We start from the raw sequence: 14895 nt of genomic DNA, 5'->3' as shown, positions 1-14895 counted from the left end.
TTATGTAAAGTTTAAAAATAAAATAAATTTAAAAAAAAAGAAAAAAATAATCTCTGGATGATACCTAAATATAGATGGGAGAATGAAAATGGAAAAGGCCAATGAAACTTGTAGGGAGAGAATTTTGACCATAAAGATGCCTATACTTACGGAGAAACTACGAATAGAAATAACCATTTAGGAAAGTGACGAGTTGCGAAAAGTACAGGGTTTTCCATCGAACATATGACACAACCGACACATAATGAAGCAAAGTTCAGGAGGTTCTTAATGTTTTCGTTGAGGTAGAAATGTTTTAAAGATTGAATGTAGGGCCTAAGGGGAGAACCCTTAAGTCTGGTTTGAGATGGTCAGACAGTCCTGAGGCAGTTCATCTGCAGGTGTGGTATCTGATGAGCGACTTGGTGGCCTCGGTTATGGCATGCTTGCGGAGCTCCCCAGGCAACAGAAGACGCACAGCTGCCTCGATGTCTTCGTGCGTGATGGTGCGGCGCTTGTTGTAGCGGGCCAGGCGCCCGGCCTCCTCGGCAATCCGCTCAAACATATCTTTCACGAACGAATCCAGGATGTTCACGGAGTCGTGGGAAAGACTCAGGCCTTTATGCATTTGCCTCAGCACCCCGGGGAAATAGGTAGCAAAACTTGAGAAATTGTCCTTACGGCAGTGCCGGCGACGGCGACGGCGGCCATTAGCTGTCTTCTGCTTTGCCTGTTTTGGTTCCGCATCATACGGCTCTGGTTTGGAGGTCTCCGCTTTCGCCATCTCCGTTTCAGAGGGTTCAGTTTCCGAGGATGGTTGGGACACGACAGCGCCACCCCTCCCCGTAGCCCATCCCAGAAGACCGGTGGGGGCGGGGTTGAAGGCCGTTGGCTGGATTTATAGGCCCTGCTTTCCCTGACGTCACAGACACTGTCCATATCTGATTGGATGCAAGGCAGGGAGACGTGTTACTATGGCAGCCCATGTCACGTGACACTGGACGTCCCACTTCCCAACTCCTGATGCGCCCCTCCCCCACGTTGCACCACCCCCCCTTCCCCCCCCAGTCAGCCCAACTCCCCTGGTGCCTCTGACGGTAAAGTGTCTGTCTACAGTGCGGGAGACCTGGGTTCGATCCCTGGGTCGGGAAGATTCCATGGCGAAGGAAAGGGCAACCCACTCCAGTACGCTTGCCTAGAAAATCCCATGGACGGCAGAGCCTGGTGTCCATGTGGTCACAAAGAGTCGGACACGACTGAGCGACTTCACTTTCCCTTTTCACTTTCATGTAGTGGAGAAGAAAATGGCAACCCACTCCAGCGTTCTTGCCTGGAGAATCCCAGGGACGGGGGAGCCTGGTGGGCTGCCGTCTATGGGGGTCGCACAGAGTCGGACACGCCTGAAGTGACTTAGCATAGCATAGCATAGCATACCCCACGACTCAGAGGGATGGAATGGGGAGGGAGGAGGGAGGAGGGTTCAGGATGGGGAACACATGTATACCTGTGGCTGATTCATTTTGACATTTGGCAAAACTAATACAGTTATGTAAAGTTTAAAAATAAAATAAATTAAAAAAAAAAGAAAAAAATAATCTCTGGATGATACCTAAATATAGATGGGAGAATGAAAATGGAAAAGGCCAATGAAACTTGTAGGGAGAGAATTTTGACCATAAAGATGCCTATACTTACGGAGAAACTACGAATAGAAATAACCATTTAGGAAAGTGACGAGTTGCGAAAAGTACAGGGTTTTCCATCGAACATATGACACAACCGACACATAATGAAGCAAAGTTCAAGAGGTTCTTAATGTTTTCGTTGAGGTACAAATGTTTTAAAGATTGAATGTAGGGCCTAAGGGGAGAACCCTTAAGTCTGGTTTGCGATGGTCAGACAGTCCTGAGGCAGTTCATCTGCAGGTGTGGTATCTGATGAGCGACTTGGTGGCCTCGGTTATGGCATGCTTGCGGAGCTCCCCAGGCAACAGAAGACGCACAGCTGCCTCGATGTCTTCGTGCGTGATGGTGCGGCGCTTGTTGTAGCGGGCCAGGCGCCCGGCCTCCTCGGCAATCCGCTCAAACATATCTTTCACGAACGAATCCAGGATGTTCACGGAGTCGTGGGAAAGACTCAGGCCTTTATGCATTTGCCTCAGCACCCCGGGGAAATAGGTAGCAAAACTTGAGAAATTGTCCTTACGGCAGTGCCGGCGACGGCGACGGCGGCCATTAGCTGTCTTCTGCTTTGCCTGTTTTGGTTCCACATCATACGGCTCTGGTTTGGAGGTCTCCGCTTTCGCCATCTCCGTTTCAGAGGGTTCAGTTTCCGAGGATGGTTGGGACACGACAGCGCCACCCCTCCCCGTAGCCCATCCCAGAAGACCGGTGGGGGGGGTGTTGAAGGCCGTAGGCTGGATTTATAGGCCCTCCGTTCCCGGACGTCACAGACACTGTCCATATCTGATTGGATGCAAGGCAGGGAGACGTGTTACTATGGCAGCCCACGTCACGTGACACTGGACGTCCCACTTCCCAACTCCTGATGCGCCCCTCCCCCACGTTGCACCACCCCCCCTTCCCCCCCCAGTCAGCCCAACTCCCCTGGTGCCTCTGACGGTAAAGTGTCTGTCTACAGTGCGGGAGACCTGGGTTCGATCCCTGGGTCGGGAAGATTCCATGGCGAAGGAAAGGGCAACCCACTCCAGTACGCTTGCCTAGAAAATCCCATGGACGGCGGAGCCTGGTGTCCATGTGGTCACAAAGAGTCGGACACGACTGAGCGACTTCACTTTCCCTTTTCACTTTCATGTAGTGGAGAAGAAAATGGCAACCCACTCCAGCATTCTTGCCTGGAGAATCCCAGGGACGGGGGAGCCTGGTGGGCTGCCGTCTATGGGGGTCGCACAGAGTCGGACACGCCTGAAGTGACTTAGCATAGCATAGCATAGCATACCCCACGACTCAGAGGGATGGAATGGGGAGGGAGGAGGGAGGAGGGTTCAGGATGGGGAACACATGTATACCTGTGGCTGATTCATTTTGACATTTGGCAAAAGTAATACAGTTATGTAAAGTTTAAAAATAAAATAAATTTAAAAAAAAAGAAAAAAATAATCTCTGGATGATACCTAAATATAGATGGGAGAATGAAAATGGAAAAGGCCAATGAAACTTGTAGGGAGAGAATTTTGACCATAAAGATGCCTATACTTACGGAGAAACTACGAATAGAAATAACCATTTAGGAAAGTGACGAGTTGCGAAAAGTACAGGGTTTTCCATCGAACATATGACACAACCGACACATAATGAAGCAAAGTTCAGGAGGTTCTTAATGTTTTCGTTGAGGTAGAAATGTTTTAAAGATTGAATGTAGGGCCTAAGGGGAGAACCCTTAAGTCTGGTTTGCGATGGTCAGACAGTCCTGAGGCAGTTCATCTGCAGGTGTGGTATCTGATGAGCGACTTGGTGGCCTCGGTTATGGCATGCTTGCGGAGCTCCCCAGGCAACAGAAGACGCACAGCTGCCTCGATGTCTTCGTGCGTGATGGTGCGGCGCTTGTTGTAGCGGGCCAGGCGCCCGGCCTCCTCGGCAATCCGCTCAAACATATCTTTCACGAACGAATCCAGGATGTTCACGGAGTCGTGGGAAAGACTCAGGCCTTTATGCATTTGCCTCAGCACCCCGGGGAAATAGGTAGCAAAACTTGAGAAATTGTCCTTACGGCAGTGCCGGCGACGGCGACGGCGGCCATTAGCTGTCTTCTGCTTTGCCTGTTTTGGTTCCGCATCATACGGCTCTGGTTTGGAGGTCTCCGCTTTCGCCATCTCCGTTTCAGAAGGTTCAGTTTCCGAGGATGGTTGGGACACGACAGCGCCACCCCTCCCCGTAGCCCATCCCAGAAGACCGGTGGGGGCGGGGTTGAAGGCCGTTGGCTGGATTTATAGGCCCTGCTTTCCCTGACGTCACAGACACTGTCCATATCTGATTGGATGCAAGGCAGGGAGACGTGTTACTATGGCAGCCCATGTCACGTGACACTGGACGTCCCACTTCCCAACTCCTGATGCGCCCCTCCCCCACGTTGCACCACCCCCCCTTCCCCCCCCAGTCAGCCCAACTCCCCTGGTGCCTCTGACGGTAAAGTGTCTGTCTACAGTGCGGGAGACCTGGGTTCGATCCCTGGGTCGGGAAGATTCCATGGCGAAGGAAAGGGCAACCCACTCCAGTACGCTTGCCTAGAAAATCCCATGGACGGCAGAGCCTGGTGTCCATGTGGTCACAAAGAGTCGGACACGACTGAGCGACTTCACTTTCCCTTTTCACTTTCATGTAGTGGAGAAGAAAATGGCAACCCACTCCAGCATTCTTGCCTGGAGAATCCCAGGGACGGGGGAGCCTGGTGGGCTGCCGTCTATGGGGGTCGCACAGAGTCGGACACGCCTGAAGTGACTTAGCATAGCATAGCATAGCATACCCCACGACTCAGAGGGATGGAATGGGGAGGGAGGAGGGAGGAGGGTTCAGGATGGGGAACACATGTATACCTGTGGCTGATTCATTTTGACATTTGGCAAAAGTAATACAGTTATGTAAAGTTTAAAAATAAAATAAATTTAAAAAAAAAGAAAAAAATAATCTCTGGATGATACCTAAATATAGATGGGAGAATGAAAATGGAAAAGGCCAATGAAACTTGTAGGGAGAGAATTTTGACCATAAAGATGCCTATACTTACGGAGAAACTACGAATAGAAATAACCATTTAGGAAAGTGACGAGTTGCGAAAAGTACAGGGTTTTCCATCGAACATATGACACAACCGACACATAATGAAGCAAAGTTCAGGAGGTTCTTAATGTTTTCGTTGAGGTAGAAATGTTTTAAAGATTGAATGTAGGGCCTAAGGGGAGAACCCTTAAGTCTGGTTTGCGATGGTCAGACAGTCCTGAGGCAGTTCATCTGCAGGTGTGGTATCTGATGAGCGACTTGGTGGCCTCGGTTATGGCATGCTTGCGGAGCTCCCCAGGCAACAGAAGACGCACAGCTGCCTCGATGTCTTCGTGCGTGATGGTGCGGCGCTTGTTGTAGCGGGCCAGGCGCCCGGCCTCCTCGGCAATCCGCTCAAACATATCTTTCACGAACGAATCCAGGATGTTCACGGAGTCGTGGGAAAGACTCAGGCCTTTATGCATTTGCCTCAGCACCCCGGGGAAAGAGGTAGCAAAACTTGAGAAATTGTCCTTACGGCAGTGCCGGCGACGGCGACGGCGGCCATTAGCTGTCTTCTGCTTTGCCTGTTTTGGTTCCACATCATACGGCTCTGGTTTGGAGGTCTCCGCTTTCGCCATCTCCGTTTCAGAGGGTTCAGTTTCCGAGGATGGTTGGGACACGACAGCGCCACCCCTCCCCGTAGCCCATCCCAGAAGACCGGTGGGGGGGGGGTTGAAGGCCGTAGGCTGGATTTATAGGCCCTCCGTTCCCGGACGTCACAGACACTGTCCATATCTGATTGGATGCAAGGCAGGGAGACGTGTTACTATGGCAGCCCATGTCACGTGACACTGGACGTCCCACTTCCCAACTCCTGATGCGCCCCTCCCCCACGTTGCACCACCCCCCCTCCTCTCCCAGTCAGCCCAACTCCCCTGGTGCCTCTGACGGTAAAGTGTCTGTCTACAGTGCGGGAGACCTGGGTTCGATCCCTGGGTCGGGAAGATTCCATGGCGAAGGAAAGGGCAACCCACTCCAGTACGCTTGCCTAGAAAATCCCATGGACGGCAGAGCCTGGTGTCCATGTGGTCACAAAGAGTCGGACACGACTGAGCGACTTCACTTTCCCTTTTCACTTTCATGTAGTGGAGAAGAAAATGGCAACCCACTCCAGCATTCTTGCCTGGAGAATCCCAGGGACGGGGGAGCCTGGTGGGCTGCCGTCTATGGGGGTCGCACAGAGTCGGACACGCCTGAAGTGACTTAGCATAGCATAGCATAGCATACCCCACGACTCAGAGGGATGGAATGGGGAGGGAGGAGGGAGGAGGGTTCAGGATGGGGAACACATGTATACCTGTGGCTGATTCATTTTGACATTTGGCAAAACTAATACAGTTATGTAAAGTTTAAAAATAAAATAAATTAAAAAAAAAAGAAAAAAATAATCTCTGGATGATACCTAAATATAGATGGGAGAATGAAAATGGAAAAGGCCAATGAAACTTGTAGGGAGAGAATTTTGACCATAAAGATGCCTATACTTACGGAGAAACTACGAATAGAAATAACCATTTAGGAAAGTGACGAGTTGCGAAAAGTACAGGGTTTTCCATCGAACATATGACACAACCGACACATAATGAAGCAAAGTTCAGGAGGTTCTTAATGTTTTCGTTGAGGTAGAAATGTTTTAAAGATTGAATGTAGGGCCTAAGGGGAGAACCCTTAAGTCTGGTTTGCGATGGTCAGACAGTCCTGAGGCAGTTCATCTGCAGGTGTGGTATCTGATGAGCGACTTGGTGGCCTCGGTTATGGCATGCTTGCGGAGCTCCCCAGGCAACAGAAGACGCACAGCTGCCTCGATGTCTTCGTGCGTGATGGTGCGGCGCTTGTTGTAGCGGGCCAGGTGCCCGGCCTCCTCGGCAATCCGCTCAAACATATCTTTCACGAACGAATCCAGGATGTTCACGGAGTCGTGGGAAAGACTCAGGCCTTTATGCATTTGCCTCAGCACCCCGGGGAAATAGGTAGCAAAACTTGAGAAATTGTCCTTACGGCAGTGCCGGCGACGGCGACGGCGGCCATTAGCTGTCTTCTGCTTTGCCTGTTTTGGTTCCACATCATACGGCTCTGGTTTGGAGGTCTCCGCTTTCGCCATCTCCGTTTCAGAGGGTTCAGTTTCCGAGGATGGTTGGAACACGACAGCGCCACCCCTCCCCGTAGCCCATCCCAGAAGACCGGTGGGGGCGGGGTTGAAGGCCGTAGGCTGGATTTATAGGCCCTCCGTTCCCGGACGTCACAGACACTGTCCATATCTGATTGGATGCAAGGCAGGGAGACGTGTTACTATGGCAGCCCATGTCACGTGACACTGGACGTCCCACTTCCCAACTCCTGATGCGCCCCTCCCCCACGTTGCACCACCCCCCCTCCCCCCCAGTCAGCCCAACTCCCCTGGTGCCTCTGACGGTAAAGTGTCTGTCTACAGTGCGGGAGACCTGGGTTCGATCCCTGGGTCGGGAAGATTCCATGGCGAAGGAAAGGGCAACCCACTCCAGTACGCTTGCCTAGAAAATCCCATGGGCGGCGGAGCCTGGTGTCCATGTGGTCACAAAGAGTTGGACACGACTGAGCGACTTCACTTTCCCTTTTCACTTTCATGTAGTGGAGAAGAAAATGGCAACCCACTCCAGCGTTCTTGCCTGGAGAATCCCAGGGACGGGGGAGCCTGGTGGGCTGCCGTCTATGGGGGTCGCACAGAGTCGGACACGCCTGAAGTGACTTAGCATAGCATAGCATAGCATACCCCACGACCCAGAGGGATGGAATGGGGAGGGAGGAGGGAGGAGGGTTCAGGATGGGGAACACATGTATACCTGTGGCGGATTCATTTTGACATTTGGCAAAACTAATACAGTTATGTAAAGTTTAAAAATAAAATAAATTAGAAAAAATAAATCGCTGGATGATACCTAAATATAGATGGGAGAATGAAAATGGAAAAGGCCAATGAAACTTGTAGGGAGAGAATTTTGACCATAAAGATCCCTAAACTTACGGAGAAACCACGAATAGAAATAACCATTTAGGAAAGTGACGAGTTGCGAAAAGTACAGGGTTTTCCATCGAACATATGACACAACCCACACATACTGAAGCAAAGTTCAGGAGGTTCTTAATATTTTCGTTGAGGTAGAAATGTTTTAAAGATTGAATGTAGGGCCTAAGGGGAGAACCCTTAAGTCTGGTTTGCGATGGTCAGACAGTCCTGAGGCAGTTCATCTGCAGGTGTGGTATCTGATGAGCGACTTGGTGGCCTCGGTTATGGCATGCTTGCGGAGCTCCCCAGGCAACAGAAGACGCACAGCTGCCTCGATGTCTTCGTGCGTGATGGTGCGGCGCTTGTTGTAGCGGGCCAGGCGCCCGGCCTCCTCGGCAATCCGCTCAAACATATCTTTCACGAACGAATCCAGGATGTTCACGGAGTCGTGGGAAAGACTCAGGCCTTTATGCATTTGCCTCAGCACCCCGGGGAAATAGGTAGCAAAACTTGAGAAATTGTCCTTACGGCAGTGCCGGCGACGGCGACGGCGGCCATTAGCTGTCTTCTGCTTTGCCGGTTTTGGTTCCGCATCATACGGCTCTGGTTTGGAGGTCTCCGCTTTCGCCATCTCCGTTTCAGAGGGTTCAGTTTCCGAGGATGGTTGGGACACGACAGCGCCACCCCTCCCCGTAGCCCATCCCAGAAGACCGGTGGGGGGGGGTTGAAGGCCGTTGGCTGAATTTATAGGCCCTGCTTTCCCTGACGTCACAGACACTGTCCATATCTGATTGGATGCAAGGCAGGGAGACGTGTTACTATGGCAGCCCATGTCACGTGACACTGGACGTCCCACTTCCCAACTCCTGATGCGCCCCTCCCCCACGTTGCACCACCCCCCCTACCCCCCAGTCAGCGCAACTCCCCTAGTGCCTCTGACGGTTAAGTGTCTGTCTACAGTGCGGGAGACCTGGGTTCGATCCCTGGGTCGGGAAGATTCCATGGCGAAGGAAAGGGCAACCCACTCCAGTACGCTTGCCTAGAAAATCCCATGGGCGGCGGAGCCTGGTGTCCATGTGATCACAAAGAGTCGGACACGACTGAGCGACTTCACTTTCCCTTTTCACTTTCATGTAGTGGAGAAGAAAATGGCAACCCACTCCAGCGTTCTTGCCTGGAGAATCCCAGGGACGGGGGAGCCTGGTGGGCTGCCGTCTATGGGGGTCGCACAGAGTCGGAAACGCCTGAAGTGACTTAGCATAGCATAGCATAGCATACCCCACGACCCAGAGGGATGGAATGGGGAGGGAGGAGGGAGGAGGGTTCAGGATGGGGAACACTTGTATACCTGTGGCGGATTCATTTTGACATTTGGCAAACCTAATACAGTTATGTAAAGTTTAAAAAAAAATCAATTAAAAATAAAAAAGAAAAAAAAATCTCTGGATGATACCTAAATATAGATGGGAGAATGAAAATGGAAAAGGCCAATGAAACTTGTAGGGAGAGAATTTTGACCATAAAGATCCCTAAACTTACGGAGAAACCACGAATAGAAATAACCATTTAGGAAAGTGACGAGTTGCGAAAAGTACAGGGTTTTCCATCGAACATATGACACAACCGACGCATATTGAAGCAAAGGTCAGGAGGTTTTTAATGTTTTTGTTGAGGTAGAAATGTTTTAAAGATTGAATGTAGGGCCTAAGGGGAGAACCCTTAAGTCTGGTTTGCGATGGTCAGACAGTCCTGAGGCAGTTCATCTGCAGGTGTGGTATCTGATGAGCGACTTGGTGGCCTCGGTTATGGCATGCTTGCGGAGCTCCCCAGGCAACAGAAGACGCACAGCTGCCTCGATGTCTTCGTGCGTGATGGTGCGGCGCTTGTTGTAGCGGGCCAGGCGCCCGGCCTCCTCGGCAATCCGCTCAAACATATCTTTCACGAACGAATCCAGGATGTTCACGGAGTCGTGGGAAAGACTCAGGCCTTTATGCATTTGCCTCAGCACCCCGGGGAAATAGGTAGCAAAACTTGAGAAATTGTCCTTACGGCAGTGCCGGCGACGGCGACGGCGGCCATTAGCTGTCTTCTGCTTTGCCTGTTTTGGTTCCGCATCATACGGCTCTGGTTTGGAGGTCTCTGCTTTCGCCATCTCCGTTTCAGAGGGTTCAGTTTCCGAGGATGGTTGGGACACGACAGCGCCACCCCTCCCCGTAGCCCATCCCAGAAGACCGGTGGGGGGGGGGTTGAAGGCCGTAGGCTGGATTTATAGGCCCTCCGTTCCCGGACGTCACAGACACTGTCCATATCTGATTGGATGCAAGGCAGGGAGACGTGTTACTATGGCAGTCCATGTCACGTGACACTGGACGTCCCACTTCCCAACTCCTGATGCGCCCCTCCCCCACGTTGCGCCACCCCCTTCCCCCCCCAGTCAGCCCAACTCCCCTGGTGGCTCTGACGGTAAAGTGTCTGTCTACTGTGCGGGAGACCTGGGTTCGATCCCTGGTTCGGGAAGATTCCATGGCGAAGGAAAGGGCAACCCACTCCAGTACGCTTGCCTAGAAAATCCCATGGGCGGCGGAGCCTGGTGTCCATGTGGTCACAAAGAGTCGGACACGACTGAGCGACTTCACTTTCCCTTTTCACTTTCATGTAGTGGAGAAGAAAATGGCAACCCACTCCAGCATTCTTGCCTGGAGAATCCCAGGGACGGGGGAGCCTGGTGGGCTGCCGTCTATGGGGGTCGCACAGAGTCGGACACGCCTGAAGTGACTTAGCATAGCATAGCATAGCATACCCCACGACTCAGAGGGATGGAATGGGGAGGGAGGAGGGAGGAGGGTTCAGGATGGGGAACACATGTATACCTGTGGCTGATTCATTTTGACATTTGGCAAAACTAATACAGTTATGTAAAGTTTAAAAATAAAATAAATTAAAAAAAAAAAATCTCTGGATGATACCTTAATATAGATGGGAGAATGAAAATGGAAAAGGCCAATGAAACTTGTAGGGAGAGAATTTTGACCATAAAGATGCCTATACTTACGGAGAAACTACGAATAGAAATAACCATTTAGGAAAGTGACGAGTTGCGAAAAGTACAGGGTTTTCCATCGAACATATGACACAACCGACACATATTGAAGCAAAGTTCAGGAGGTTCTTAATGTTTCCGTTGAGGTAGAAATGTTTTAAAGATTGAATGTAGGGCCTAAGGGGAGAACCCTTAAGTCTGGTTTGCGATGGTCAGACAGTCCTGAGGCAGTTCATCTGCAGATGTGGTATCTGATGAGCGACTTGGTGGCCTCGGTTATGGCATGCTTGCGGAGCTCCCCAGGCAACAGAAGACGCACAGCTGCCTCGATGTCTTCGTGCGTGATGGTGCGGCGCTTGTTGTAGCGGGCCAGGCGCCCGGCCTCCTCGGCAATCCGCTCAAACATATCATTCACGAACGAATCCAGGATGTTCACGGAGTCGTGGGAAAGACTCAGGCCTTTATGCATTTGCCTCAGCACCCCGGGGAAATAGGTAGCAAAACTTGAGAAATTGTCCTTACGGCAGTGCCGGCGACGGCGACGGCGGCCATTAGCTGTCTTCTGCTTTGCCTGTTTTGGTTCCGCATCATACGGCTCTGGTTTGGAGGTCTCCGCTTTCGCCATCTCCGTTTCAGAGGGTTCAGTTTCTGAGGATGGTTGGGACACGACAGCGCCACCCCTCCCCGTAGCCCATCCCAGAAGACCGGTAGGGGGGGTTGAAGGCCGTTGGCTGGATTTATAGGCCCTGCTTTCCCTGACGTCACAGACACTGTCCATATCTGATTGGATGCAAGGCAGGGAGACGTGTTACTATGGCAGCCCATGTCACGTGACACTGGACGTCCCACTTCCCAACTCCTGATGCGCCCCTCCCCCACGTTGCACCACCCCCCCTCCCCCCCAGTCAGCCCAACTCCCCTGGTGGCTCTGAAGGTAAAGTGTCTGTCTACAGTGCGGGAGACCTGGGTTCGATCCCTGGGTCGGGAAGATTCCATGGCGAAGGAAAGGGCAACCCACTCCAGTACGCTTGCCTAGAAAATTCCATGGACGGCGGAGCCTGGTGTCCATGTTGTCAGAAAGAGTTAATTGAACATTAAATAATTGTTACATTAAATAATGTGTACCCTATTGTTTACTTTTTGGCAAAAATTACTGGAAGCATATATTTACCAAACCTATTAATTTTCACCAGTGTTTGTCTCAAATAGAAACTCCCCATGATTTACTTACCTTTGATGGAGGAAGGCCTTTTTTTAAGTATTAGTTTTCTTCAGTTTTGTCCTTTCAGACTTCTCTACTTCAGACAAGTCTGACTTATCACTCATGTTGACCAAAAGATAGAAAAGAAATATTTAAAAAAGTGCCGTGGTAGAACTATTATCATACTAAGGAGTAAGAGTCAAAATTGTCATATTTAATGTCGGTATGTATTTTACCTGCTGATTTTCAAAAGGCAAACAGCAACAGATCTTAGAAGAGTTATGTCTTCTAAGATCTTAGAAGAGTTATGTCTTCTAAGATCTTAGAAGAGTCATCAGAAAATAGCAATTAGTTGCCTTTTTACTTATATTATATAAGTAGTCGTTGCAAAATAGGCCTGCATTCCTGTACACTAACAATGAGAAAACAAAGAGAAATTAGAGAAACAATTCAATTAACCATTGCAATGAAAAGAATAAAATACTTAAGAATAAATCTACCTAAAGAAGTGAAAGACCTATATATATAAAACTATAACACACTGATAAAAGAAATCAAAGAGGACACAAATAGATGGAGAAATATACCATGTTCATGGATCAGAAAAATAGTGAAAATGAGTATACTACCCAAAGCAATCTATAGATTCAGTGAAAACCCTATCAAGTTTCTATTTGAGAAAATGGTATTTTTCTATTTTCTATGGTATTATCCTATTAATGGTATTTTTCTATAATAATGATATTTTCACAGAACTAGAACAAATAATTTCACAATTTGTATGGAAATACAAAAAAACTCGAATAGCCAAAGCAATTTTGAGAAAGAAGAATGGACCTGGAGGAATCAACCTGCCTGACTCCAGGATATACTACAAAGCCACAGTCATCAAGACAGTATGGTACTGGCACAAAGACAGAAATATAGATCAATGGAATAAAATAGAAAGCCCAGAGATAAATCCATGCACCTATGGACACATTATCTTTGACAAAGGAGGCAAGAATATACAATGGAGAAAAGATAATCTCTGTAACAAGTGATACTGGGAAAACTGGTCAACCACCTGTAAAAGAATGAAACTAGAACACTTTCTAACACCATACAAAAGATAAACTCCCACTGCTGGGCATACACACCCAGGAAACCAGAATTGAAAGAGACACGTGTACCCCAATGTTCATCTAAGCACTGTTTATAATAGCCAGGACATGGAAGCAACCTAGATGTCCATCAGCAGACGAATGGATAATAAAGCTGTGGTACATATACACAATGGAGTATTACTCAGCCATTAAAAAGAATACATTTGAATCCGTTCTAATGAAGTGGATGATACTGGAGCCGATTCTACAGAGTGAAGTAAGGCAGACCGAAAAACACCAGTACAGTATACTAATGCATATATATGGAATTTAGAAAGATGGTAACGATAACCCTGTATGCAACACAGCAAAAGGGACACAGATGTATAGAACAGTCTTTTGGATTCCGTGGGAGAGGGCGAGGGTGGGATGATTTGGAGGAATGGCATTGAAGCATGTATATATTATATGTGAAATGAATCGCCAGTCTAGGTTTGATGCATGATACAGAATGCTCGGGGCTGGTGCACTGGGATTACCCAGAGGGATGGTATGGGAAGGGAGATGGGAGGGGGGTTCAGGATGGGGAACATATGTATACCCGTGGCAGATTCATGTTGATGTATGGCAAAACCAATAGAATATTGTAAAGTAATTAGCCTCCAATTAAAATAAATAAATTTATATTAAAAAAGAAAAAGAAAATAATAATAAACTCAAAATGGATTAAAGATCTAAATGTAAGACCAGAAACTATAAAACTCCTAGAGGAAAACATAGGCAAAACACTCTCTGACATAAATCACAGAAGGATCCTCTATGACGCACCTCCCAGAATAATGGAAATAAAAGTAAAAATAAACAAATGGGGCCTAATTAAACTTAAAAGCTTTTGCCCAACGAAGGAAACTATAAGCAAGATGAAAAGACAGCCTTCAGAATGGGAGAAGATAATAGCAAATGAAGCAACTGACAAATAATTAATCTGAAAAATATACAAGCAGCCCATGCAGCTCAATACCAGAAAAATTAATGACCCAATCAAAAAATGGGCCAAAGAACTAAGCAGACATTTCTCCAAAGAAGACATACAGATGGCTAACAAACACATGAAAAGATGCTCAACATCACTCATTATCAGAAAATGCAAATCAAATCCACAATGAGGTACCATCTCATGCTGGTTAGAATGGCTGCTATTGGGATGAGATGGGGAGGGAGGTGGGAGGGGGTGTTCAGGATGCGGAACACATGTACACTCATGGCTGATTCATGTCGATGTATGGCCAAAACCACTACAATATTGTAAAGTAATTAGCCTCCAGTTAAAATAAATTAATTAATTTTAAAATATAGGCCTTAGTAGTAATGAGGGAATATAAAAACTGATTTTTTGTTAGAATATTACTAAGAATCACATTAAAACCAATCTCAAAATACTGGACATAACATTAGAACTATAAGAGTTTTGTCCAATTTTGGCTATTTGTCATTTTTCTGCATCTAGTGTTTTGGGTCTTTTATCTCATCCCTAACGAGCCATGCAAGCTATGGATTTGGCCTTCCCTACCTAACGACAGGATAAGGTGAGATAATCAGTTTAGATATTGGGTATACTCAAGTTTCCCAGGGATCAGGGGATCAGTTTGGCCCTCCTCACTTACAGCCTGCTGGAGAAACTCCGAGCCAAAAGAAACGTTTTGTCATGTAGTTTTATCTGAAAGTTTCAAAGTTAGTCAAGATTGTCTGAAAAGGCATTCCTTTCTAATTGTATAGTGATAGATCATTCTGAAGAAAATGCTTCGGTTGTCCCACAGTCTCAGAGCAAC

At 48.4% G+C, this 14895-nt stretch overlaps 8 protein-coding genes across 8 annotated transcripts; all 8 read right to left on the bottom strand.

The window, feature by feature from the left end:
* Positions 1 to 333: 333 nt before the first annotated feature.
* On the bottom strand, positions 334 to 846 carry LOC129639655 (late histone H2B.L4-like). The gene has a single exon (XM_055564807.1). It carries the CDS (start codon positions 761 to 763, stop codon positions 371 to 373), a length of 393 nt encoding a protein of 130 aa, XP_055420782.1. The 5' UTR covers positions 764 to 846; the 3' UTR covers positions 334 to 370.
* Positions 847 to 1822: 976 nt separating this feature from the next.
* On the bottom strand, positions 1823 to 2373 carry LOC129639615 (histone H2B 1/2-like). The gene has a single exon (XM_055564745.1). It carries the CDS (start codon positions 2285 to 2287, stop codon positions 1895 to 1897), a length of 393 nt encoding a protein of 130 aa, XP_055420720.1. The 5' UTR covers positions 2288 to 2373; the 3' UTR covers positions 1823 to 1894.
* Positions 2374 to 3292: 919 nt separating this feature from the next.
* Positions 3293 to 3811, bottom strand: LOC129639544 (late histone H2B.L4-like). The gene has a single exon (XM_055564678.1). The coding sequence runs from the start codon at positions 3809 to 3811 to the stop codon at positions 3419 to 3421; it is 393 nt and encodes a 130-aa protein (XP_055420653.1). The 3' UTR covers positions 3293 to 3418.
* Positions 3812 to 4816: 1005 nt separating this feature from the next.
* Positions 4817 to 5423, bottom strand: LOC129639658 (histone H2B type 1-A-like). Its single transcript, XM_055564808.1, has one exon. The coding sequence runs from the start codon at positions 5333 to 5335 to the stop codon at positions 4943 to 4945; it is 393 nt and encodes a 130-aa protein (XP_055420783.1). The 5' UTR covers positions 5336 to 5423; the 3' UTR covers positions 4817 to 4942.
* Positions 5424 to 6339: 916 nt separating this feature from the next.
* Positions 6340 to 6884, bottom strand: LOC129639718 (histone H2B 1/2-like). Its single transcript, XM_055564915.1, has one exon. The coding sequence runs from the start codon at positions 6856 to 6858 to the stop codon at positions 6466 to 6468; it is 393 nt and encodes a 130-aa protein (XP_055420890.1). The 5' UTR covers positions 6859 to 6884; the 3' UTR covers positions 6340 to 6465.
* Positions 6885 to 7895: 1011 nt separating this feature from the next.
* On the bottom strand, positions 7896 to 8464 carry LOC129639654 (late histone H2B.L4-like). Its single transcript, XM_055564805.1, has one exon. The coding sequence runs from the start codon at positions 8369 to 8371 to the stop codon at positions 7979 to 7981; it is 393 nt and encodes a 130-aa protein (XP_055420780.1). The 5' UTR covers positions 8372 to 8464; the 3' UTR covers positions 7896 to 7978.
* A 909-nt stretch (positions 8465 to 9373) lies between these two features.
* On the bottom strand, positions 9374 to 9892 carry LOC129640047 (late histone H2B.L4-like). Its single transcript, XM_055565303.1, has one exon. It carries the CDS (start codon positions 9890 to 9892, stop codon positions 9500 to 9502), a length of 393 nt encoding a protein of 130 aa, XP_055421278.1. The 3' UTR covers positions 9374 to 9499.
* Positions 9893 to 10886: 994 nt separating this feature from the next.
* Positions 10887 to 11405, bottom strand: LOC129639667 (late histone H2B.L4-like). Its single transcript, XM_055564816.1, has one exon. It carries the CDS (start codon positions 11403 to 11405, stop codon positions 11013 to 11015), a length of 393 nt encoding a protein of 130 aa, XP_055420791.1. The 3' UTR covers positions 10887 to 11012.
* Positions 11406 to 14895: the final 3490 nt, after the last annotated feature.

This window comes from Bubalus kerabau, chromosome X (genome assembly GCF_029407905.1).
Source record: "Bubalus kerabau isolate K-KA32 ecotype Philippines breed swamp buffalo chromosome X, PCC_UOA_SB_1v2, whole genome shotgun sequence".
Lineage (NCBI taxonomy): Eukaryota > Metazoa > Chordata > Mammalia > Artiodactyla > Bovidae > Bubalus > Bubalus kerabau.
This window is presented reverse-complemented; position numbering and strand designations above follow the sequence as displayed.

Excerpts from the sequence above, each read along its gene's own strand:
- LOC129639718 (XM_055564915.1), bottom strand. The coding sequence starts at position 6,858 with ATGGCGAAAGCGGAGACCTCCAAACCAGAGCCGTATGATGTGGAACCA.
- LOC129639667 (XM_055564816.1), bottom strand. The coding sequence starts at position 11,405 with ATGGCGAAAGCGGAGACCTCCAAACCAGAGCCGTATGATGCGGAACCA.
- LOC129639655 (XM_055564807.1), bottom strand. The coding sequence starts at position 763 with ATGGCGAAAGCGGAGACCTCCAAACCAGAGCCGTATGATGCGGAACCA.
- LOC129639654 (XM_055564805.1), bottom strand. The coding sequence starts at position 8,371 with ATGGCGAAAGCGGAGACCTCCAAACCAGAGCCGTATGATGCGGAACCA.
- LOC129639658 (XM_055564808.1), bottom strand. The coding sequence starts at position 5,335 with ATGGCGAAAGCGGAGACCTCCAAACCAGAGCCGTATGATGTGGAACCA.
- LOC129639615 (XM_055564745.1), bottom strand. The coding sequence starts at position 2,287 with ATGGCGAAAGCGGAGACCTCCAAACCAGAGCCGTATGATGTGGAACCA.
- LOC129640047 (XM_055565303.1), bottom strand. The coding sequence starts at position 9,892 with ATGGCGAAAGCAGAGACCTCCAAACCAGAGCCGTATGATGCGGAACCA.
- LOC129639544 (XM_055564678.1), bottom strand. The coding sequence starts at position 3,811 with ATGGCGAAAGCGGAGACCTCCAAACCAGAGCCGTATGATGCGGAACCA.